Below are 26,599 nucleotides of genomic sequence, written 5' to 3'. Positions count from 1 at the left end.
AAATATATAGAAAACTGAGTCAAATCTATAAAAATACAAGTCATTCCCCAATTGATAAATGGTCAAAGGATATGAACAGGCAGTTTTCAAACAAAGAAATCAAAGTTATCTATAATCATATGTAAAATTCTCTAGATCACTACTGGGGGCAGCTAGGTGGCGCAGTGGATAGAGCACTGGCCCTGGAGTCAGGAGGGCCTGAGTTCAAATCCAGCCTCAGACACTTAACACTTACTAGCTGTGTGACCCTGGGCAAGTCACTTAACCCCAATTGCCTCACTAACAAAACAAAACAAAAATTCTCTAGATCACTACTGATCAGAGAAATGCAAATTAAAACAACTCTGAGGTATCACCTCACACCTATCAAGAGCGACAAATATAACAAAAACGGAAAACATCAGATGTTGGAGGGAGTGGGAAAGCTGGGACAATAATCTACTGTTGGTAGAGTTGTGAAAAGATCCAACCATTCTGGAGAGCAATTTGGAACTGTAGAGCTGTGTATACCCTTTGGTCCAGCGATAACCCCTGCTAGGTTTATATTCCAAAGACAGCCCCCAAAAGAGAAAAAGACCTATTTGGACAAAACTATTTATAGCAGCTCTTTTTGTGGTGGCTAAGAATTGGAAATCAAAGTATGCCCATCAATTGGGAAATGGCTAAACAAACTGTGGTATATGATTGTGATGGAATATTATTGTGCTATAAGCAATGACAAGCAGGATGATTTCAGAAAGGCCTGGAAAGACTTGTATGAACTAATGTACAGTGAAGGGAGCACAACAAAGAGAACATTGTGCATAGAGACAGCAATGTTGTTTGATGAAGAACTGTGAATGACTTCCCTACTCTCAGAAATACAACAACCCAAGACATTCTCAAAGGACTAATGATGAAGCTTATTATCCACCTTCAAAGAAAGAACTGTTATTGACTGAACACAGACTGTGAAGCACACTGTTTTTCACTTTCTTTCATTTTTTTTCTTTTATTCAAGTTTTCTTATACAAAATGACTAATATGGTAATGATTTACATAATTACACATGTGTAACCTATATCAGATTGCTTACCACCTCAGGGAGGGGACAGCATAGGTAGGGAAGGAGGGAAAGAATATAGAACTCAAAACTTTAAATAAAAATGTTTATCATTTAAAAAAAATAAATATTCAGAAAAAAATGAGTAAATTTTTAGAAGACAGAAATATAGAAAGTAAATTTTTTTTTTTACTTAACATGCAATACATTGGTAATAGGTACTAAAACCAATACAAGAAATGCCATGCTTTCTGTCCACAAGAAACTTATAAGCCTAAGAGGGGTAAAACAAACAAAAAAACTAGAGTGCTAGATTAAGGGAAGACTTCATGAAAAGGGTTAAAGGAAAGCAAGATTAACTCTGAGATAAGATAATAGTTTAAGAAACAGAGACAACTAGGTGGTACAATGAATAGATCCCTGGGCCTGGAAATATGAAGACATGAATTCAAATCCATCCTCAGATCTTTACTAGCTGTGGGAACTTGGGCAAGTCATTTAACCTCTGGCTCCCTCAGTTTCCTCAACTATAAAATGGGGATAGTAAGAGCATCAATTGAGATAATATTTATAAAGTGCATAGCATAGTACCTGGCACATAGTAGATCCTTAATGCTCATACATTGTAAAATGTAGATATTTAAGTTACCATATTGAATGTCACCATATTCATAGGACTTTATAAAATGGAAAAATGATCTATAAATGTGTAAACATTCCTAGCCCTATAAAGTATTAACTGCAGGTTGTTTGCAGGCTCTTCCTCTTATCCCTGGCCTCCATACCCCCACTAAAGGAAAAATTGCTAGGTAAGGAAGTGAATGAAGTAAGACATACTCTATTATGTCCTCTTCTTTTTAGCTAGTATCTGGCAAAAGCAATCAAGGAACTGAAAACAACACAGACACTGGAAAGCTTAAAGATTTATTTGGGAAAAATGAAGTTGAACATTAGTTTACAACAATGACAACTTCAACATACCTGGATGTAAAGGCGGAATATCCATAGCAGGCCTTCCTGACATCATTCGGGGATCCATGTAAGATTGTACCATAAGCCAACGTGGATCAAAGCCCATGGAAGCTAAATGCTGAGGGTGAGGCTGCATGGGCTGGTAAAGAGCTCTATGTGGAGGAGGAGGGACGGCACCACTGGAAGGCTGAGAAGGAGCGGACTGCGGGAGGACACCTTGTTGTTGCTGTTGCTGCCACTGCTGTTGCTTCATTTGTTCCTGAAAAGCAATGCAAGATCAACACAATGAGTGCTGAGTAAGTCAGACTTTAGAATTTAAACTTGTAAATGAAAAATTAGGAATTCAATTACAGGGCTAACTAATCTAAATATATAAGAATAACGAAATCTTTTACCACACGTTTCACAGAACGTTAAAGCTGAATAAGTCCATAAGTAGTTATTAAATGTCCAGTATGTGTCAGGAACTGTGCTAAGTTAGGGCTACAAAGAAAGTCTTTGCCCTCAAGTAGTTCATGATCTAATTAGAGGAGACCACATTCAAACAACTATGTACACTAGAGGCAAAGTCTTAGAATCAAGAGGGATTTAGGAAAGCTTCCTGTAGAAGGTGGGAATTTAGCTGGGTCTTAAAGGAAGAGAAAATTATGAGATAAGGAGGGAGAGCATCCAAGGCATGGAAACAGCCAGAAAAAAATCTAGAAATGGAATGTATAAGTCAATGGACTGATAAATACATGGAGTGTAGGTATGTAAGGAGTAAGAATGCTGGAAAGGGTGTGTGTGTGTTTTCTGGGGAGGTTATGAAAGGTTTTGAGTGCCACTGGAGTTTAACAACAAAGGGAGTCATATGGTCAGACCAGTGCTTTAGGAAAATCACTTTGGTGGCTGAATGAAAGATAGACTGGAATGGGGAGAGACTTGTGGTAGGCAGATGTAGTACCAGCAGGCTATTGTAACAGTTCTGCTGTGAGGAAATGACAACCTGTACTGGAATAGTAGCAGTATAAGAGGAGAGAAGGGGGCATGCTGATGTTGAAAAGGGGAAAAGGACAGGCTTTGGCAAAAGCTTGGATATTGGGGAAGGAGGCAGGGAGTGAGGGTAAGCGATAGTAAGGAATTGCTTTGAGGTATATAAAAGCCCTTTCCCTTACAACATCCCTATGAAATAGGTAGTACAAATATTGTGACCACTTAAAAAAGTTAAAGAAACTAAGGCTCAAAGAATTTCAGTCACTTGTCCATAGTTAAGAAGTCACATACTGACTGTTGGAGTCAGTCTTTGAACAGAGGCCTCTTGAAACTGAGCCCAGAACTCTTTTCTATTACACCAAATTAGAGATCATCTAGTTCTTTTCATATGGAAATAACAATGCACTCTCATGTGGAACTTGAAACAATAATGATTAAAAAACCAACTATTCACTGTACCACCTGATATATTAGAAGAAATGGAAGCCAAGACAGGGACAGCATATGCTAAGCCAGGAATAAAATTATAAAAGGGCAGGAGTGTGGTGGGAGACTAGAAAGAATAAGTTACCCAGTTATCAAAATGAAAGTCTTCAATTGAGTACTGTATCTTTCAGAACTGAGTTCATATCAAGTATAATCTACTTGATCTCTTCACAAAAATAGATAAATATGCACATTACATAATTCTGCATATAATATATATATATTCATATACAATACATGCATGCACATAATGTATGCATACATACATACGCAGACATAGTGGGGAGGGAAAGACATAAATTGACTGATCTGGAAAATTACTATTGTGGATATTCCATTGAGGAGAGGCACCTCATCTGTAATGCACAGGCTTAAGAAAGCAGCCTGGGGTACCCAGAAGTTAAATGTCTAGTGCCCATGATCACAAAGATAAGTGTCAGAGGCAGCATATGAATCCAGATCTTCCTGACTCCAAGACTAGCCCTTATTCCAAAAAGCTACCCAACATTAGGCATCTGGGCATAATCATACATTAAAATTTTCTGCACCCCAACCCACTACCACTGTGTTTTGCACACAGTAGGTGTTCACTAAATATCTGACTTTTTAATTGCCCAAAATAATTTTTCTTCTCACCTGTTGTCTTTGGAACCGTGGTGGCAGTGACTTTTGAAATTGTTTGGAATAGCCTGATGAAACAGCAGGTCGAGGCTGCGACCCTGAATCTGGTTCTATTTCATGAGCCACCTGTGGGGTTTCTTTTTCACTACGGTTGCTGTCTTGTCTAGTGAAAACTGGCTGTTCTTCTGACAAAAGAAAACACTTGACAATTACTTTTCATACCCATCTCTGTGGAGTTTTTCCAGACACTTGATCCAATGAGTTTATATACTGCACCTTACAAACCTTAAAGTACTATAGATATGTTATTATCTGTCTTTTACATTAATGTATACATGCAAATTAAAATGGCCTCAACTTAATATTTTTCAAAGGGAAGACAACCTTAACACTGACAAGAAGATATTTTCTGCTCTAATGGTCATTGGAACTAGAAAAGTCACTGAGATTCTGGTGGATCAAGGAATCCTGTAAAATTATTCACAACCCAACCCTAGATTTCCCACAAATTCTGGGGTGGGGCACAGATAAAACTAAAAGGACAAAACAACTAGATATCTAAATTATAAATACATATTTAGCCTAATTCCCACTTTAAAAAATTATAGTGGCACAAATAATAACATAACCAAAAGGGGAATGGGGGTGGGGATGGGAAGGAAAAAGGTCCTTGAAGTATAAAGGGCTTCATTTGACCTGTGGGGAAAAAAAATTAAATCTGAAGTCACAAAAGAACAATATAACTTCTCCAAATAAATGGATTCTTGATGGGCAAAAAATGTAAGCTCTTTTCTACAATGAAAAGAGAATTGCTTTTTACTGCAAGCAAAGTTCAAGTCAAAAACATTGAAATCCAGTAAAGTGTAAGCTAAACTCATTCTAGGTATATGTTGTCAAGTGAGGCTAAACTAAAAAGGAATTTACATACAGTAAAATTTAGAAACGTAAATTAAAATGAAGTTTCATATACAAATGCTAAATTAGAGATTTTTCATTAAGTCTAAAAGTTCATTTTTTTCTATTTTAATAGAATTCTATTTTCCAAAATATATGTAAAAACAAATTTTAACATCAAATAAAAGTTCATTTTTAATGTGACAGCCACAAAGCTACAAATTGTAAATAGGTGAATTGCCACTATGAAAGAGCATAGTAGCAAATGGAATGGCTATATCATCAAATTTAATTGAGAATAAATTCTCAGACTGCAATGTGACTGAAAAAATATGCTGCATCTTGGTGTGCTCAAAAAACCCCAAACCAAATCAAACCAATAATCCAGATTCATAAACTGGAAGCAAAATTCTATTGTACTCACAGTATTCAGGGCAAAAATGTTATTAGAGTATGTTATGACTGGGATTCCAAAATTGAGAAGTATAAAATGTCAGAAAATACAAGTTCCACTCGTATAAAGTTCTCGTTTTATAAAAGTCCAAGGAGATAAAACTGGTCCAACAGCTCCTTAATAACAAAGCCAAAACTGTAACATGTTTCTAGCTACCTGGTCCATGCTCTTATATCACAGTGCTTATAGGATCAGGTTTTGTAGCAGTCATAATACAAAACATGTCTTTACTTCTGATGTATTAATGATATTTAATTAAAAAAAAAACCTGATATTACCTCAAGTTGTTTCATCTAGAAGATGACCAGAATTACCATCCAAAATACAAAATAATTCCAATTACACTGTCCCACTGTCCTACTACTAGAGGGCAATATGGAAGAACTGAAATTACTGACTGCTAAGGTCTATATAAAGTAGTATTTCCATGAAAATCCATTTAACTGTCAGAGTTTGTTGTTAATGAGTTTTTCCTTTAGAGGAAGCAGGGGAAAATGGTCATGGTTAAGATGAGGAAGGATGTGTGCTAGTTTTTGAAGAAAGTTTGGCAGATAAAATCAAGTAAGAATTCACAAGAAATGTACCTCCACTCAACTCCCCAACTTGTAAAAGAAACAAAACCTAATTCTGCTTTGTTATGATTAAGTCTTCAAAATACCAAGCAGAGCAATAATGAAATCAAGCCACTGTCTTAAATTTTACTTGAAGATATTCAAGAACTAAAATATGACATTTAAAAAATACAAACCTATTTTTTCTTTATTACAGCTTTCACTTTCTTGTTTGTCTAAAACAGGTTGTAATGAAGGTTCTTCCCGTTCCACTCTTTCCTCTTTCTCTCTTTCCTTTTCCTTCTGTTGTTCTTTTTCACGCTCTTTTTCCTTCTCTCTCTGTTTTTCCAGTTCTTTTTCTGCTTCTCGTTGTCGTTCTAGTTCCCGTTCTTTTTCTTGTTCTCTTTCCCGTTCTCTCTCTCGCTCTAGTTCTCTCTCCTTTTCCCGTTCTCTCTCCCGCTCCAGTTCTCTTTCCTTTTCCCGTTCTCGCTCCAGTTCTCTCTCCTTTTCCCTTTCTCGCTCCCTTTCCTTTTCCCTTTCTCGCTCTCGCTCCCTTATTCTCTCTCTCTCCCTTTCCTTTTCCCTCTCTCTTTCCCTTTCCTTTTCACGCTCCCGTTCCCTAATTTCTTCAGGAGATGGCTGCTTTTCTACAATGCCATATTTCTCATTTAACTGCTTCAGCTTTTCTGCACACGCAGCCTTTCTTTGCTCTTCCATCCTCCTTTCTTCCTCTTCACGCCTTTTCCGAGCACGTTCTACTGCGGCAGAAAGTTCTGATGGCTGCCTTCGGCGCTGCTTCCAAGCTTCATCTTCATCAGGAACTTGTTTAGGAGGAAAAGGACCTGATCTTCCAGGTCCTGCCTGTCGATCAGGAGGTGGATGCTAAAATATTAAGATAAAGAGAATTAATTAATTAATTGGAGAATTAACCATGACACACAAAGGAGAATAACCATCCTAGGTCTAATGGGGAGAGATCATTTTACCTCCATGACAATGACTAGATCTCAAAAAATCATTTTCTAAAATTAAAGTACTGGCCTGACCGTGTCACTTTCCTATTCAATAATAGCTCCAATGGCTCCCTATTACTTCTCTGATATGTATTTGTCCTCCACAACCTGACCCTAACCTACCTTTCCAGCGTAATTACACATATGTATACTATGTAAACATACATGTACACCATGACCCTAAATCCATAGCTGTCCTTCATACCTAGCACTTCAAGTTGAGTCTCTGCATCTTTGCAATGACTGTTCTTCATGCCTAGAATGCACTCCAACCTTAACGATAACATTTAGAATCCTAGTTTTCTTCAAGGTTCAGCTCATATGCCAGCTTCTATATAAAAGTTTTACTGATTCTGCAAAGGTTGAACCTATTTTGTATCTCCTTATAGACTTCCTTAAGGTTAAGAGTGTTTCACTTGAGTTTGTTTACCTGGCCAAACCTAGTATCTAATACATTGTAATTGCTTAATACTTGTTGATGCACTGAATACACTTTGGCATTCCATTATACCATGTTACCTTGTAATATATCCTTGTAACATAACTTGATTCTATATATCAGAAAATAAACCAAATGATCAATATTGCTTCTTTTAGACTAGTATACTCAAGACATGATGATCCTGCTCATCTTTGAAATAAAAGGGCTTATAAGTGTGACAATTGGAGTGACACCACCTCCTGGAGAGTTACTGTAGAAAAGCCCCGCCATGAGGAGAATGCGTCTGAGGGCAAGCCATGTGGCTTGGAAGGTCAGTTCCTTTGATGTTTCTGGTTTAGACAGGAGGCTTCTGGGAGGAGAAGGGAAGAGTTGGGTCCTTTTTGTTCCTGACCTCGCCATGGCAGGTCGGATGATGGGGTCTCTTAGAAATAGCTAGATTTTTACCTTTCTCTCTGATCATTAGATCCTAATGCTCTTTAATAAATACTTAAAAGTCTAAACTCTTGCTAAAGCTTCTAATTTATTGGTGACTACTCGTTAGATTTTTAGACAGACTAGCTAGATAGCAACTTTACATAAATGTCACCATAGAGAAGACCTCAATACTGGCCATACAGTCTAATAGCAGGGGTTTTTAAACTGGAGTCTATGAACAGGTTTTTAAAACTGATAGTTTGATAGTTACCATTTCAATAATTGATTTCTTTTGTAATACTACATATTTTATAACACAATCTGGAGGGAGAGATTCATAGAAACTTCATAGTGTCATAGATGTCCATGACACTTAAAAAAAAAACACCAAGAATACTTGCACTAAAGTGGAAATCTGAGAAAACTCAACCTCCAAATTTAAGTTAGTAACAGGGCCTTAAAAGTATGGGGTCAAAAAGATAAATAAGTTAATGTGCAGATATATTTAAAGCTCCAGGAATAAGCATGAAATATAAAAAACTTATTTTGAATTAAGCACAAATAGAAGGGGGAACCTTACATATGAAGTTCTAGAATAGACGGGAATGTAAACTATGATAACTTGTGTCATAATAGCAAAGTATGTGCTCAATACTTCTGCATGAAAAGTTCTATTAAAAACAAGGGGATGGGGGGGCGGCTAGGTGGCACAGTGGATTAAAGCACTGGCCCTGGATTCAGGAGTACCTGAGTTCAAATCCGGCCTCCGACACTTGACACTTACTAGCTGTGTGACCCTAGGCAAGTCACTTAACCCCCATTGCCCCGCAAAAAACAAACAAACAAAAAAACAAGGGGATGAGCCAGATGTTAATTTATAATGCAAAGTTTTGTACACATCACCAAAAAAAGTACTTTCATTATTTTATTTTTGTAGCAAATAGGAGATCTGCAGGGGCAGGAATTAGAATTATTTTTCATTCAGCAAGCAGGATTCATATAAAGAAAATGAAAATCAAAGAGGTTAAATGGCTTTCCAAGGTCACAGAAATATAAAACTGCAGAACCAGGACCCATAGTCTGACTCCCATTTGCATATTCTTTACTATATAACAATGCTGATAAAGGGAAAGAAGTGTACTGATATAGGGAAAATAAGTGTACTGAATTTGCTTTTTAAAAAGCAAAGAAACTCTTCCATGGAAGCTATTCAATATATATCTTCTGGTCTGATTTTTATTTGAGATATGTGGGTTCACTGTATTTAACTATTTACTATTGCTATTTTAAACTTTTCAGTTAATTTAAAGGTACCAATTATTCCAAGGTGATGGAAATCTAAGGTTCAATAAAGACTATAAAAATACAAGTAATTGCAAATTTCAGCTAAACTCTGCCAGGACTATCCCACATGCCTTCATGAATACAATTATCATCTGCAGGGCTAAAGTAAAAAATATGGGGGGAAAAATGGCTTGGCTTTGCAACAGACTTGCCTCAGTCACAACATATTAATGTTAAATTAATTAATATGCAGAACCAAAACCAAGTTTGGTTATATTCAAAGTTACAAAGCATTTCCCAATGATGCCTAAGTACTTTAATCTCACAAATACAACATTATCTTATGGTAGTAAGGAATAGTACAAAGGTCACAAAATAGTTTAAATGGGAATCTGTTTTGTATTTTCATTCAGTTTAACAGATGTGACAACATTCTGAGCACTCACTGTACAACCAAACAATAATGCCATTTGGAAGAATTACAAGCTCTTATTTAACTGATTTCTAACACTCTTTTTACTTACTGACAATGACTAGTACCATCTTTTTCAGATTGATGCAAACCACCAGTTTACAAAAAGCTGCCATTTGTTACTCTAGTTCAATCCTACAATGAAATGTGTGGTCTGAAGAGAATTTGAATTATTTTTAACTCCTTATGGGACAAAAGCTGAATGTAAAATGAGAATAAAAGAGGGTCATGTTAAAAATAATTAGAAATAATATTAAGTGTGTAAATGTAAAAACTGTGAGATAAGTAATCAAGTTCTCTTTTAAAAATCTTACCAGCATCTTTTATCCCTTTACAAAAAAAAAAAAAAAGTAGCGCACAGAATTGTTTTTAAATTTGTCAATTAAATGGCTTAACTATCTCACACCCAACAAACAGACTATGTTCATACTATGTGCCAGGTAGTATGTTAAAAGCCATATATACCCCTTCCCTCCCAAACGTCCCTTTTCCTTAAGAAGCATACATTAGAAAGGGGGAGACAAGTCTTACGAAGGCACTTGCAGCTTGGGGGTTCCAGAAAAGCTGCTTGCTTATCAAGTGTAGTGCTTAGGCTGTGTACTAAAGTACAAAAGCATGGAGATAGGAAGGGAAGAAGCATCATGTGTGAAGAAGGGTAAGGGTAAGGGTAAGCTAAAAGCTTACAAGGGATTGGGGGTAGGGGTAAAAAGCTTTAAATGCCAAACAAAAATTTATATTTGGTCTTAGAGATAATAAAGAACTACAAGTTTAATGAATAACAGGGTGACATGGTCAGGACTTTCTTCTAATTTAGTGGCTATGTGGAAGAACCACCAAATGGGTAAAGAGCAGATAAGAAAACAGATTAGAAGGCAGGGTAGTGCAATCCTACAAGAAAGCATTATGAAGGCCCTCAATTGAATGTCCATCTGGGGAATCCTGGAGAGAAACAAATAAGACTTGGTAAATACATAGGTATGTTGAATGAGGGACAGTAAAAAATTGAGGATGATGACAAAGTTGTGAACCTAGGTGACCATAGAAGGACAGTAGTGCCTTCAATAGAAATGAGGAAGTTCAGAAAAGAGTTAAGTCTGAGGGGCTGAGAGGACATGCCGATAGCCATGTCCAACAGACGGTTCATGTTACGGGATGATGTGTGACCAGAGGTTAGGAGAAAGATCTTCAAGTGAGAGATGGCTTTATGGCTGGCCAAATAAGATGAGAATAACATAAACAATGTCTCTCCAGAATAGAAAGTGGGAAATCAGAGAGTATATCTGGATAATTCAGAATTTGTTAAACGTAACTATATACCTATCACAATTCTGTTTCAGTTCACCTGTTACTTAATTTTATTCAAGTTCAAAAGCAATTTTGCATTAATAATTATTCTAAGAATAACAGAGTAATTTGAAATTCAAGTCCTTCCTAAAGACTATGAATAATCTTAAGAGTCTACAAAAAAATCCAAAAAACCATATGGTTTTGAATACATAAGAAAAGCTTAAAGACAGCTACATTTAATTTTCATGATTCAACAAAAGCAAGAACTTTCAAAGAATAATTTTAAATATGGATTTTCAGATATTTTATTAGGTTCCTGAAGCAGAAAACATACAGCAGCACCATATTAAGTGAGAAAACATTCACACGTGTCTTTCCACTCAAAAGTCAAACACTTAACCAGTAAACTAGTAACATCATACCTGGGGAGCGAGTGACTTTGGTGGAAGTGGCAAGTGGGCAGAACTGTTTTTTTCATGCACTAAGGACTGTGCTGGGAGAGGTCCCCGTTCCTAATTAATAAAGAGAAAAAGATTTACAAAATGTGGTAAAATGAGTCATTTTGACAAATAAATACAATTAATATTCTAAATATATTAAAATTATAAAAATCTTTGAAAGTCTCATTCAAAAAGACCTAAAATACACCATTAGCTTTATTTCTATTAGTGGCTGAATACTATATATATTCATTCTACATTTCATTCTACTGTCAAACAATAGCACCAAATTTCATGTAAGAGTTGAGCTTGTCATAAAATATATTTGTAATGTAAAAATTTCCTTATCCTTGTCATCATTCTGAATATTGTAACCTAAAAAATAGCAAAAAGGACTTTCAGAAAAACCACAGATTTGTTATAAGGTGGTAGAGAATGAAGCAGGTATAGAACCTGAAAACAACCCTTTACAACAGCAACCCACACTATAAAGACAACTCTGATCAACCCACAATTGGAGATGATCACTGATAGATCTCAAGCTATAGTGAAGCATATGTTGGCACTGTACAAAGGAAAATCTAACAATTGAATTATCCAAAATTAGAGCAGGCTGCCTCAGGAGATAGCAGATACTAGCATTCCTTTTCACTGGAAGAATAAGACAAACCCTACATAATAGCTAAGAATTCAACGAATACAAGACACCCTGCCTAAATGAACCTATTTCTTAACAGTTATCAAAAGCAAAACTGTCCAACTTATTCACAGGAACTATTTAAGCAGAAAACTCGATGAGACTATTTGAGCTCCAAGACATTCAAAAGAAATATTTAGAAAAGTAACAACAGTTTGGCCTAATAGCCTTGCTTTAAAAAAAACTTCTTTAATTCACTAAGATTGTTTCAGATATACCTTCACATGGGGGGGGGGAGAGGGGGAGAGAGACAATCTGGCTTTCAGTTAAGTCTTGAAAGTCTTCAGCTGATAAGTATAAGCTCCCCCCCAACTCAATATGCCATACAAACGGACTGTTGATTACCTTTACTATATGCCCCAGTCCAACAAACCTGATTAAAAGGCGGTCCTTTTCCATAGGGACCCTTTGATACTGTTGATTGTGGATGCAACTGAGATTTGCTGCTAGAACCATCATCATCTTCTTTTCGGTTTTCAGCACTTTCAGAAGTCTTTGGTGCTTCTTCTTCACTGAAGAACAAAAGATACAACAAGAATGGGGGGAAATATGCACCCATCAATATCTATTTTATCCACTACCAATTTCTCTAACAGTGTTTCTAAATTGTGGTTTATGGAATAGACATCTAGGAGAGAGGACTACAAAAGTGAGATAGACCTAGAGTTTGAAAAAAATGTTCATAGGTTCATCCACTGCTTATGAAAAGTAGTCTAAAATCCCCCCTTATTTGAAGACCTGAAAGTTAGCACCTTGATTTTACCTCCTGTACTTGTATTGCAGAAACAAATGCACATCATATGCATAGTGAATATTATGGAATGAACTGAAAAGACCCAAAAGTCTTCCAGCCTTCCAAGAGAGGCAGTGAAATGGAGATGAAAGTAGCAGTCAAGTTTCTGAGACAGTCCGGGAATTCCTGGCATCGAGGCACTAACGATCAACTTTTTTCAACCCGAAAACAGAGACGTCCTTCTGACTAAGGAAACAAGTAGGTTGCTAATGTTTACTGCTTCTCCTAGTCTGTCTGATGATTTTTTAGTTCTTCCTTTGCTGGATTAACCTCTTCCTTGCTAATTCAATGTTCACTAAAACGTAGGTAGACCTGAGGCTCTGTCTCTCCTGAGTCCCTCTCTCTTCTCTCTATGCACTCTTGGTGACTCCTGTGTGTTAACATCCATATAGGGTTGACTTCCAAATCTATACATTATATATACAGCCCTAGTAGCTTTCCTGAATTCCAGTCCCAATTGCCTACTGGAGTGTTCTGTAGGGGTCACCTATATAACATATACAAAACAGACACTCAAAATATTTCTCTGGGTGTCCCACCCCTCCCTGCTTCAGTTTAGAACACTAACAGCTTTAAAGTTAACGAAGTTTGCAACATCCGAACCATCTTCAATTCCTCACTCTTCTTTCCTCCATCTAATTCATTTGAAAAGTTGCCAAGTCTATCTCACATTTCTTTTGCATTTAGCTCCTTCTGTCTACCCACAACCACAATCCTATCTGGCCCTCATCACCTCTAGCCTGAATTTTATCACTTTAAACTGGTTCACGACTCTTCTCTCTGCAATCCACCTTCTATCATACAAAATCCAGTATTCTAAAATAGACCAAAGCACCATGCTGGCCATATTACTTCCTATTAACTCACTGGCTAGCAATATCTCCTAGGAAATCACACAGTGCCAACTTAATAACCTGTCCTAACAAACTTTCTGGTCTACTCTAGACATGATTCTTCCTCATGCATTCTTCAACCTTATCACCAAACCTGTGCCCAGCTATTCCCTGTCCCCATACCTACAAAATACACTTGCCTTTTATCTCCATGTCTTAGACTGGCCCTGGGGTTTTCTTCAGCTTAAGCTGAAACTGAGTTTCAGTGGAGCCATTACTTTTACTCCAGAAAATACTACCTTCTCCACCTACTTTACCTTATCTTCACTTCGTAAATACACCTAGTTCCCCATTTAGAATGTAATATCTGGAAGGCCAGAGACTGTTATAGTGCATTACAATTTTTTAAAAAAATCATCCAGAGACTATTTTTTATAATGAAGGCAAGTGTTAAGTTTTCATATAGACTGTTTAATATTGTACAAGTAAGAGAAACCTGCTGAACTTGGAAGACCATGTTTAACAAGTAGTTTAATGACTTACCAATTATCTTTGCTGTCTTTCTGACTACCCCTTGTTCTCATCATCACTAAAATTAAGTTGTTCTGTATAATCTACTTCATTCTGCGCTCCTGGTTAAAAATAAATATGAAGAAAATTCAGAGTAATTCCTTAAAGTGAATGTAGTAAACTTAAAAAGTCAATTCAATCTTTACCTGCCCAGCCTTCATCAGTCCTCGCATCTAAGTTATCAAATTTATCAAGTCCTTGAGTTCTGTTGCACTAAGAATAGAGGGACGTTCAGGCTCAGGGGCCCAAGTTGGGGGTGGGCCTCTTCCTCTAAGACCTCTAAGATAAAAAATGAATGTAAGGGTTAAGAAATTGCACTCCAGAATAGAATGAAATACTTACTAAACTGGCAGAAAATTCGAGACTGAAATTTTCTGGTTCAATTTCCAAAATAAACAAAGGCCTTTTCTAAAATTTAAAATTGCATGATTTGAAAATACTTTAAGAGCCTATAAATTACAAAATATACCCTAAAAAGTTTCTTTTTTCCTTTTATACATCAATAAGTAATAAGAAAATTATCTATAATGCAATAAGGACAAATTAAGAATAAATCAAAAGGAAAACCAAGGGATGGATACAGATCCTAATCTGTTTTTGCAAGAAACAAAAATTACTTTTTTCTTTTGCATCAACACTGCAATAGAACAATTTCTACTTTGTAGGTATGCTTTCTGAAAATTTCAAACTCATTAAATCATTGGAAAATTTAAATTCATTCTTTTTTCTGATTTAGCAGAGAACTATCGTATTTTTTAGAATCAGATATATACATTATTAAAAGTCTGCCTTCCATAACCACTACAAATTGTGAATATAGAATACACAATCTAAGACATGAATCATTTAAAAGTCTTACTTGTTAGCTTCTGATAAGGAAGGTGGGAACCTGATGGGCCCATGTAATGGAGGATATGCCATCCGAGGATACTGCTGAAACATCTGGAAGAAAAAGCCATATATCTAACCCCCAAATTAATTTAAAACTTAAAAGCCTGCTTTATCCTTAAAATGGTACATAGGCCCAATATTAGATAAAGTAAACATTTCTGTTACTTAAGCTAAAATAAATTATATTCCTTCTGAGTGACTATTCTATAATTAGGGTTGAAAGGGACTTTACACATTTCATATTACAGAGGACACTAATATCCAGGAAGGACAAACAACTTGCCCAAGGCCATGCCTATTGAGGGACCAGCTCTTGTACTGACACCATCAAATCCCACGGCATGAGGAAGATTTCAGAAATGAGATTCAACACCACTCAAAACAGTGGTCCAACTATCTACACAGGAAAAGGTACTAAAATCACTACTGTCTGGACCATGCTACCAGCTGGATGGAGAACCCACTAAGACAGCAATCTTAAACAGGCTCTACAGATGGACAGTAATGTAAAGAGGGCTTAGAACTGAATAGTGAGCAGGCTGGGTTGAACTCAGGAGAGAGCACAGTGCTTTTAATGATCCCAGAATTCTCTTTGAAACAAAAGCCAAGATTTCACCAGAGATGTTAACTTCAAATAATAGAAGACATAGTCTTAAAAGAATTAAAGCTACTTATCACACAATTGGTCCCTTTATAATTCGACTCGTGATTTCATCAGTTGCTGGGAATTACCCATGTGAAAATGTGCACCACCAATGCAGATGGACAATTCAGCTGTAACTTAGTCACTGAAATTAAAAGCCCTGAATTTGGTCACAGTGTCATGTGTCAAAAAGACCTATTATGTGACCAGAAGTAAGCCACTTAATTTGAATTTCATCTGTCAAATAGGGATAGTAAAAGGCTCAAAAAGGATTTCTGGTCTATCCAAGAATATATCATAAAAACATAAATTATCTTGCTCTAAAATCTACAGTTTCATAAGCTGGAATTGCAAGCTCCTCTAGAGAAAGAGATATTTTCAACTTTGTATTTCTTGGTTTTAGCATAATAACTGAAACACAGATGCACAAAGTTATTAGTACATAAGCTATTTTATAAAAACTCAAGAGTTGACTACTGGCTTTATATTTTCTGGTTAACAGAAGAATTCTGGTTTTACCTTGGACATTGACTAGCCTAATAGAAAAGATAGTGCAAAGCAAGATGGTATGTATGTATGATGACTTATGCTCAGTGGGGATAGGGCCCTCAAGAGCGAACCATAGGGAATATTACTTTTAATAAAAGCAAGGTCAAGTGGTGGCTTAAGGAATTTAAAGTAAGGCACAGTCCAAGAATTACAGGATGAACTATATCCAACATGGACCGTTAGTAGTCTACTAACATCTTACCCTGCACTAAGTACAAGTAAAGCACCAGAAAGAATGGACTTGGTCCGAAGACTCCAGAATAGATTGGGAAAAAAAGAGGTTAAATGCAAGCACTTGGAAAGAAAATTAACAACTTCATATCAGGAGATGAAAAACTCTACCCAAGTTGTGGACACCCCTGAAAAACAGAACAGAAAGAACCTCAGTGTTCAATGAGGAAAACAACAAATAATAGAACAAGGTCAGAAGACTGAAAACTTAAAGAACAAGAGAGACTAACTCTCAATAACAGACTAAGAAACAGGGGAAACGGTAAGGGGAATGACTGAATAAATTGTGATTTTTGTAGTCATGAAACAGACTATACCATAAGAAATGATGAATATCACACATTCAAAGAAATCTAGAAGAATTATATATGGACTGATACAGAATAAGTGAATAGAACCAGTAGAGCAATTTATGATAACCAAAATTAATATAAAACAAGTTTGAAATACTTCAGGAAATGCAATGATAAATTATGACCATCCAGAAAACTGATGAGTGTTTCTGATCTCACAGTAAAGAGTGGACCAAAAGACGCAGAACGAGATCCACATGTTCAGACATAGGCTAATTACTTTTGCTTGGCTATATTAGTTGTTACTAGAGAAGATTTTTTGGTGACGAGGATAGGTGGTGGCCAGTGACAGAATTTTAAAAAAGAAAAGGAAAACAGTGTCAACAAAGATAAAAAAATACAAAAACTTTTCAATTTCAGTCAAAATTATTATGTTATCTATTGCACCTTGCCTCTATTCCTCATACCTATAACTGCCAAAAGTATGTAATTTGCCTTTTTGACTTGTTTACAGTGTGAGCTTAAATATTAAGGTCATGTCATATATCATATTTATTTGTGGAACATTTTACAAGCTGTTGGTCTGAGCCTAGTTTCTGCCAGATTGCTTTCCAGTTTTCCCAACAATTTTCATCAAATATGGAATATTTTCCTAAGTTATTTATATTGGAGGTTTACCAGGCACTGGGTTATTTATTATTAAGCTCCATTATTTATGTTCTCTTTTGTCTAGTTTGTTCTGATTTCCTTTTCTATTTTTACACAGCAATATGATTTGATGACTGTGCTTATAACATAATTGAGGATTGAGAAGTGCTCTTTCCCCTTTCGATCCTACCATTTCATTATTTCTCTTCATAGTTTAGGTTTTATTTGTTGTTCTAAATGAATTTTCTTCCAATTTGCTCTAGCTGTCAAAATATCTCTTTGGTATAGCATTAAATCTATAACAATAAGTCTCATTTTTTAATATATTGGCAAAAGTTAGGCATAAGTATTGAATATTCCTCTTGGTTAATTTTTTTTCTCCTTCAAGAAGCATATATGAGCAAGCAACATGTGGAACACTGCGTGTAACATAAAAAATCTGTTTTAAAGGGATGGGAAAGGAGGGGGGAATACAGGGAGAAACCTAGGAAAATGTTAAAAACAGAAAATATCAAGAAAAATAGGTTTTAAAAATATGAGAAGAAAATTCAAGAGGGCACAGATAAGAGAAAATGTTACTTTGATGTTAAATTTAATTTATACTTTAAAACAAAATGTAACAGGAGTTACTTTTCATATGAAACTTTCCTTTGTGTTCTTGTAGTAGACCTAGAGTGTTATGTTTATTAAGTTAAAAAAAAGAATAAGAACTATGGAGATTTGTTTCCAAACTCAGCTTGAGAAAATTACAAAATAGATTAGTAAATTAACTCAAGGATTTGAAGTAGACAAGGATAGAGATAGCGCCCTATGTCTGGTGTTGCTTTATTGCTCAGAATACTAGTTATGCCATGTAACGTTTATAAGGCATTCATTTAAGCTACATGGTACCTCCAAAAATTTTTAGATAAAGATAGCTTAAAAATTTTTTTTTTCAATTATCTATGGTCAAATAGATAGGTAGAATATAACTAAAAATGAACATACAAATGATTTTTATTTCACCAGTGTGGTTTAATTCTCTCTATCAACATAAACCACAATCATTCTCTGACTTAGTAAGTAAAGTCAGTGTGATGATTATGGTACATAAAGGTTAAGTAAATTATCTTGGTTTATAAAGCTAGTGTCTTATTGGGATTTGAATCCAGGTCTTGTAGACTCTCAAGCTGAGCACTTTATCCCCTCTATGGCATGCTGCCACAAATAAATTAAGAAAAAAACCACACTTTCTACTATTTCCCCTCCAAACACATTTTTAAACCACTGCTAACTTAAATGTTTGCTGAGGGAATAAATTACTAATAAAGAAGGAGTGAAACAGCCCAAAGACAGGCCTTGATATTCAGGGTTTAAAACATAATTAAAAATAAAAACGCAAGACCAAATGAAAATATTTGAGGAGATTATAGCTTGCTTCTTCCCGGAAGGAAGATGACTTAAAGGCATATCTTTTTAACTTATATAACCATAGTTATTATTATATTATTACATAATACTAAAATTGTATAACATTGTATTCCAGAAAGGTGTCAGCTCCTTGAGAGCAGGGGCCATTTTTGGTTTGGTCTTCCCAGATCCCAGTAGAATGTCTTATACTTAATAGATACTAAAAGTTTTTTTAGCTGAATGTTGGTATGCAGATTTTAGACCTCATCCACTTAACAGTACTTACATAAGGGGGCATCATTGCTCTGTACTGAGAGGCAAGAGCAGGCTGCTGTTGTCCATTCAGTTTAGGCTGAGGTATCTGAGGCGGAACACCAGGTAACCTCTTTTCTGTTGTTTTATGAGAATCGTTTTGCTCTACTGGTCCATTTGCACCATCATCTTGACCAGGGAGCTTATCTTCTTGATCAGATGGAGAAGATGGGCCAGCAGATTTACCACCTTCTCTCCAACTAGCAACATCTGGTAGGAAGAGGGATTAAACATGCAAAGCACTAAGAATGAAATGGATAAAAAAAGCAAAAATTGGCTTTTAAACAACTTAGGAGGCAAAGTCAACTGTAATTTATTGATGGAGATGATAAAAAATTTGCTCTCTTTAAAGGCCTAACAAGTTAATCATGCAATTTACTGAAAAAAGGTCAAGAGATGTGTCCTAGATGGTAGTACAATTAAGTTTATTTGGGAAGTGGCTGAATGACAGGATACCCAAAGTAATCATTTACAATCCAAGAGTAACTTTGGAAGGAAGTTGTTAAGTACAGTATCCAAGGATCTATGAAGGACCCTATACTCTTTACCATTTTTGTCAATTATCTGGATAAAGGCATAGAAGGCATGCCTAAGAGGGATAACACATTAAATTACAGTCAGTATCTAAAGGGGTTTTAAGAGGTTAGATTACTGGACTGAATCTAAAGTGAAGAAATTTAAAAAGGATAAATAAATATAGAATCTTAGACTCAGGTTTAAATCATCAGCTTCTTAAGTACAAGATTGGGGAAGCACCATCTAAATTTAGGATCCTTTTTTATGATTCTGATTGAAAAAGATCTGGGTTTTTAGTGGATAGCAAGTTCAATATGAATAAATGATATGAAGGCAAAAAAAAGCTTAAGACAGTCTAAAGCATCCTGAGAGGCAGTGTCAAACACATTGGGGTGATTATGTGCCACACTATTCTATCCTAGTCGGACCCCTTCTAGAGTATTAGGCTCAGACAGTGTCACAGTTTAGGAAGGTCAGTGATAAGCTGGAGACTATCCAGAGGAAGGAAAGGTGGTAAAGGGCCTTGAGATCATGTTATGAGGACTGAATGAAGGAAAGAAGACTTTGAGGGGGTGGAGAGAGGGTTGTCCCATGGGGAAGAGGGATTTGTTCTTCTTGAATTTAGAAGAATCAGGGAAAATGGGTAGAAGCTGCAGAGAAACACATTTCAATTAATTTAAAGAAAACCTTTCTAACAATTATATTGACCCTAAAGTGTAATGGATTGCTCTAGTAATTACAACCATCATAAAGGGAATGGATTGCTCTCCACTTATCCCTCATTTGAGGGTCAATGGCCTTTGCAGTCCCGTCCTACTGAGATTCTGTGAGGTAGGAAGCCTATGAAACTATCAAAACATATAGCCCTCTCTATAAGTCAAGAAGATAACAATGCCAAACCCCTTATTATTTTACACATTTGACCAGGTATGCAACCTTGCCCACCCTTTGGCTACTTGATCTCTCTTATGTCACACATTCCAACAATCACTTTTGTCAATTATGCCTCTGCAACTCCCCTTTTCTCTGCTAATACAGCTACCACTTTAGTTCAGGCCCTCATATTCTTTCACTTACAAGATTTCAACAGCATCAAAATTAGTCTCCTTGCCTCAAGTATCCCTCATACTGTAATCCATCCTCCACAAAGCCATAACAGTGATTATCCTGCAGCACAAGGTTGATGTCACTGAGCTCTAGAAACTTCAGTGGCTCCCTATTACCTATAGATCAAATACAATTCTACTTTGGCAGTTAAGGCTGTTCACAAACTGGATCAAATCTACCTTCCTGGTTTTTGTTTTGTTTTTTAATTTCCACTTCATGCTTTCTTCTGTCTGGCCTCTTTCCTGTTCCTCACACCTTCTATCTCTGTGTTTTTACTTATTCTTCCTCTTATACTTGGAATAGATTCCCTCCCCTAAGCTGACTCTCAGAAACCCTAGTTTTCTTCAAAACTCAGTTCACACACGACATAAAGACTTTCCTGATCCACTCCATCTACTAGATTCTCCTCATATAAGTTGAAATGTTTTCATGTTGTATATATTTATTTTTGTTATCTTTCTGATAGAACAGAAGCTCCTTGAGGGCAAGAACTGATTTCATCTTTTTATCCCCAGCGATGAGCATAAAATAGTTGCTTGATTGCTTAAACACTAAAGTAACCAAGTACAAAATATCAATTATGTGGAATTTTAAAAAATAATTTATCCACAGTAAAATGCTCTCTTACTTGGTGGTCGTAAGCTGGGTCCGGGTCCATAGGCATCATCACTTGCATCCTTTTCTTTTTTTTCCTGATCACCTGCTGCTTGAAGACTAGGAAATTCTTGCTGGAAATGACTATTTACTTGAACACCTAAAAGGTTTTTAAAAATATTATATGTGAATATGTAAACATGAAATATTTATTTGTAGGTCAGCACCCTTTCCTGTTTTCCATTTTCTAAATAAATCACTATTAGCTTTCTGATGAAATTTAATATCAATGGAAAATATCACATCAATCTTTAAGAGTTCATATTTAGCTACAATTCCTTGAAAAGCTAAGGGACAGCCATGAATACATAGCAAGAGAAGAGATTTATCAGTTACTTTTCTAGAGAACAGATCCAAGATGTCAGGATTAGGATAAGAGTTGTACCTCCCTCCTCACCCCTGCTCCTCCCCAGGGAAATAATTTCATGGGACATAGTGAACAAAGGAAAAAGATAATGAGGGTAATAATGGCAAGACTGTCAACATCAATCTATACTTTAATAATCTGACTAACATGGGACAGAGGAGTGGAGAAGGGTGGAAAGAGAGGAGGGAGAAGAATGCCATAATAGTACACTAGGAGTATAGGAAAATAGTTTAAAAAATGTTGAAAGATATAAGTTTGAAGCTGAAGAACAAGAACAATGATTTTTAGACAACAGCAAAGATTTATATACACATGATAGTTTCTTCAAGAAGAAAATAAAATGATTCTAGATTTGATAAGCACCAAATAACACCACAAAAATGAAACTTATTGGAAAGAATAGAAGGTTATGAGCATTAATTATCCCTTTACAAAAAACAAATTGATTTTTGCCGAAGAAGCTTGTCGTGAGACAATTAAACCAAATCCCCCAAGAGTATTTTAAAATAAACTTGTAAACAGATGAAAATGAAAAACATCACTAAGAGTGGAGCTACCACAGGGAATCAAACATCATAATTTCTCACACTCTGCATGAGGAAGTGGAAATAAGGAAAACAAAGCCCGAAGAACAACAAACTAAGGTATACATACAGGTTGTTTATAGTACAGACGACAGTCAAGTTAATCTAAAAGGAGAGCAAAGCTACTTATAAATTAGAAAAAATTCTGGAGAATATCTCTACTGAAAAAAAAATCGAGAGGACATCAAAACCCAACATCTATATCCACTCCTTTTCATCTCTACAAAATAAAAGATTATGATAGAACAGAAAAAGATGAAGAATTAAAAGGCTCTCTCCAACGAAGTGCTTTCCATGTTTTTAAAATCATATCAGATTCATGAACAGACACAGAGATAACCTTTTAAAAGGACAGTGATCACTACTATATAAGAAGAGGCATAAAACAATAAGACATACACTTGACTGAGATGCTTGCCACCATCATGGAGAATGTCTAAAGGAAAAGAGCATAAGGATCCTCTCTAGACAGTGAATTGCTTCAAGTTTTTCTATATGCAGATGACTTGCTTACTGCACCAGGCCTCTACAACACTGCATAACCTCCTAAATTACGTTCCCGGTCATCACAAATTATTTAGGGTAACAATCTACAAAAGATAAACCACATGGAGAAAGACTGCCTAGGATCAAGTGCATAGTCTTCACTAAATGGTTGGAATAGGCAGCTGTGTGATGAGCACACAGATCTTGGATAAACACAGCAGATGGTCAATGAGCTGGTATTGAGAATAAAATAGGAGGAAAGAACCAGATTGCACTGGTTAACCTGTATGGCACTTCGAATGTCCCCACATTTCTCCCTCATACAAAAACCTATCTTTTAAATACCAGTATTCTTTTGTTGATGCTGTATATGCCTTCGAACCACCAAAAGGACAATGGAAATATGGTTGGCATACAAGCTGCATCATACGTTACCTATTATTACAAATCACTCATAAAAAGCAGTATAAAAGGATATAAAAAGAGATGTGACCAGAAGATGTTGGTCAGTACACACTGTTTATTCCTGACAATTTCTAGGGAGATACAGGCATGATTCCCAAAGGAAGAAAAGAGGATATGGGTGGTCTGAGATCTGGAGACTGGATCAAGTATGCATATGGGTGAGATTACAGATCCTCTCCCATATGGCTTTACGTTGTCTATACAGGTCAAATCACTTTCCTAAAAAAACTAGATTCTTTTTCTGAATTGGAGTCTTAATGGCTAATTTGAAATATATGATTTGAAAACAAGAACTTTCATTATACAGGAACTTAATGGGGAGTATCTTTTTTATTTCAACAAATACTCTGAAAATCCTTAATCCAGACATGACTCACTGATTTCTAATTATGATTGATGCCTTCCTATAAATTCTGAGAAAGGAATATTTATGGTAAAGCTACAAAAGTGCTATGCCTTTTAAGTGTGATCCTACTTTATGAATGGAATCAGTAATGCTTAGATTGGGTTTCAACGGTTAATAATGATAGCACAGTGGTCTGAAAGATTGTAAATGACTGAAAATATACAATGACACGGAAGTTCTCATAACTAAAGGACGTGCTAGTCACTTAACTCTCAAAACCAAACACTGCATAATGCCAGGAAGTGTCCTACATTTCAAAAGAATACAGAAGCCCTATGGCCCCATTCTCATCTTTTTTCAAGAAAAACAGATAACTTCAATTGCCAGAGTGTCACATGGAGGCTATTCTTTTCCACCCAAAGAAAGAAGATGATAGATCTGAAAACACTCAAATTTGACTCTGGTCCTATTTTTTAGTTTAAGTGAGGTAAGGGTGAAAAGGAAAGATAGATAATGTAAGACACAAAGATAAATCATTCAAAGGTCTGGTCTATGTTTTAAAAAACCTATTCTGTTTCAAAAGTTCAAGCTTGAAAACACATGTTTACTTTCATGCCCATACTGGGAGAAATAGGTAGTTTCTCAGCTATTTAACACCTTCTGCTCAACTGATAAAAGAGATGTAAAACTGTATTTCCCAGGGGTCGAAAATGCTATGATAATTCTCAAAAAACCATGCAAAGCAAACCCATTTCCTGTATGGCTGTTCTGTTACTATGAAGTCCAGCTAATTTCCCCAGCTAGTCTCCACTTACCATCTCCTTGCCCACCTTGCTTGTTACTGGCCCATGATTTGGCAACCGGAGGAACTTCAGGGGGAGCAGTAACTCCTGATTTTGGCTGTGCTGGTGGCACTTCTGGTGGTCTTAAAAAAAAAGAATAGGGGTGTATGTGGAGGGGAGAGAAAACCTATTTCAGAAACAATGAGAACAAGTATTTGCTCACGTTCACTATAATTTTACAAATGTGGTGCTAATTCCAAGTGGTTATGTTGCCTTAATCAAAAAAGTTACTTCTCACGGATCAATCAAAGAAAATGCCTTAACCTTACCTTTTTACTTTACCATGATCTCTACACAACAACCACAAGGAGAAGTATCATTTGTTATGGAACATCATTTTAAAATTACTGTTACTTTAAACAGCTTAAGAGGGCATAAAGTGAGGTCTAAGTTGTTAACTAAGTCATAATGGCATCGTGAAAGACAACACATTTACTTCAATTCATAAACATACTGTCCTAGACCCAATAATATCATCAAAAGAGTAAAGAAAAGTATAATGACATATTTAAGATGTCACAAAAGACCCTGTGGTCCTAACAGATAAGTGCCATTACTAACCCAAAATTATTTAAACAATAATTAGTCCCATTATGAGTAAGAAGAATAAGGCACTGTCTGATAGTATTTGGAAAAAGAGACAAATTTACAATATATAGTACCGTTGGGTGCCAGAATCTGATAAAAATGACTGCTCCAAGATGAATCCGGGGAAAATTCAAGTGTTCCATGGCACAAGCCATAAGAAAATTACCACTATTTAGCTTAATAATCAATCAATATAATTCAATAAATAAATAATATTTCTATACAAAGAAAACATTCAACTTTAAAAAAGTCTTATTCATAGGAATAGCAAACTGTCAGAAGACATGTTCCGAACTTAAGAATCCACATTCCTTCGCAAGAGGTATACTATTGTAAACTCACTTTTCTTCTTCATGTTGTTCCTGTTTAGATGCCCCACCCTGTACCATCTTTAGGCACAATGTACACTTGGGATCATTTGCCTTTGTTCCTCTTGCTTTGTGAGCTGGGGAGGTTGGCAGGTGGGGGCATACGCCGAGAAATAGCAACTTTTCCCAGACTCTGCAATCCATGTCGGGCAGCAACTGTAAGATCAATAAAATTTGATTAGTTTCTGCATTTCCATTTTATTTCTTTTACTCTTCAAATTATTATTAGAATAAATTAAATTTGAATAGAGTTCATGCAATAATACTGAATAAGTAGGGTTTTAAAATCACTAATGATCATGACACTTTTTGGTTATTGTTTTGTGGGGGCAATGAGGGTTAAATGACCTTGCTCAGGTGTCACATTGCTAGTAAGTATCAAGTAGTCAGAGGCCGATTTGAACTCAGGTCCTCCTAAACCCAAGGCCAGTGCTTTATCCACTGTGCCACCTAGTCTGCCCCTGACAGAGGGAGTGTCTCCGACAACTTCTTAAAAGCTTGGGTGGGTGGAGAGGGAGAGAAATTTTTTCCTCTTCTAGGACTTAGCACAGTACATAGCACATAGTAAGTATTTAACAAATGCTTAAAAATGGTAGCAATCAACAACTGATATTTCCATTCCCAAATGATCAAATTACCCTAACCCAGTATACCTTACTGTACCCAAGACCTACTGCTCTAATCTGTTTCGCACATACAGAAATGATCTGTCCATCATCCACAAGCTTTCCACTTTCATATTCATGAACTCTGAAGTTTCTTCACTGGATCACAATCCTTGTAGCAAAAGTTTGATAACTTTTTTTTTTGATGACTTCTAATCCTGATCTTTTCCCCTGTCATGACCTCCACACATCCCTTGCCATTTTTTCCTCCCTTCCCTCTCAGTACATCATTTCACTTCTATGATATCCTCTACTCTCGCCCCCATCTCTCCTCTCCTTCTTGTATAGACTCCTTGCAGGTTGCCTGTCCTAGCTGCCCCCACTTCCCATTACTCCTAAATTCTCTGTAATCTGGTTTTACAACCTCATATCATTCAACTGATCTTCAATACCCAATCCAATGAATTCTAACTGCCTA

General features: G+C 36.1%; 1 protein-coding gene and 1 pseudogene across 5 annotated transcripts in view; both read right to left on the bottom strand.

The window, feature by feature from the left end:
• The window catches only part of PRRC2C (proline rich coiled-coil 2C), a 51,593-nt gene extending 37,305 nt beyond the window's left edge, over nt 1–14,288 (bottom strand). For all 5 annotated transcript variants that reach the window (XM_044000457.1, XM_044000460.1, XM_044000458.1 and 2 more), the window contains exons 1-6: nt 14,211–14,288; nt 12,415–12,553; nt 11,327–11,416; nt 6,190–6,874; nt 4,109–4,275; nt 2,024–2,273 (exon numbers count right to left, since the gene is read on the bottom strand). In XM_044000457.1, the coding sequence (XP_043856392.1) occupies nt 2,024–2,273; nt 4,109–4,275; nt 6,190–6,874; nt 11,327–11,416; nt 12,415–12,553; nt 14,211–14,254 (1,375 nt within the window). In that variant the 5' untranslated portion in view covers nt 14,255–14,288. The remainder of the gene's footprint in view (nt 1–2,023; nt 2,274–4,108; nt 4,276–6,189; nt 6,875–11,326; nt 11,417–12,414; nt 12,554–14,210) is intronic.
• A 94-nt stretch (nt 14,289–14,382) lies between these two features.
• Nucleotides 14,383–26,599, bottom strand: part of LOC122753216 — a 46,776-nt pseudogene continuing 34,559 nt past the window's right edge.

Source organism: Dromiciops gliroides, chromosome 4 (assembly GCF_019393635.1).
Source record: "Dromiciops gliroides isolate mDroGli1 chromosome 4, mDroGli1.pri, whole genome shotgun sequence".
NCBI classification, from domain to species: domain Eukaryota; kingdom Metazoa; phylum Chordata; class Mammalia; order Microbiotheria; family Microbiotheriidae; genus Dromiciops; species Dromiciops gliroides.
This window is presented reverse-complemented; position numbering and strand designations above follow the sequence as displayed.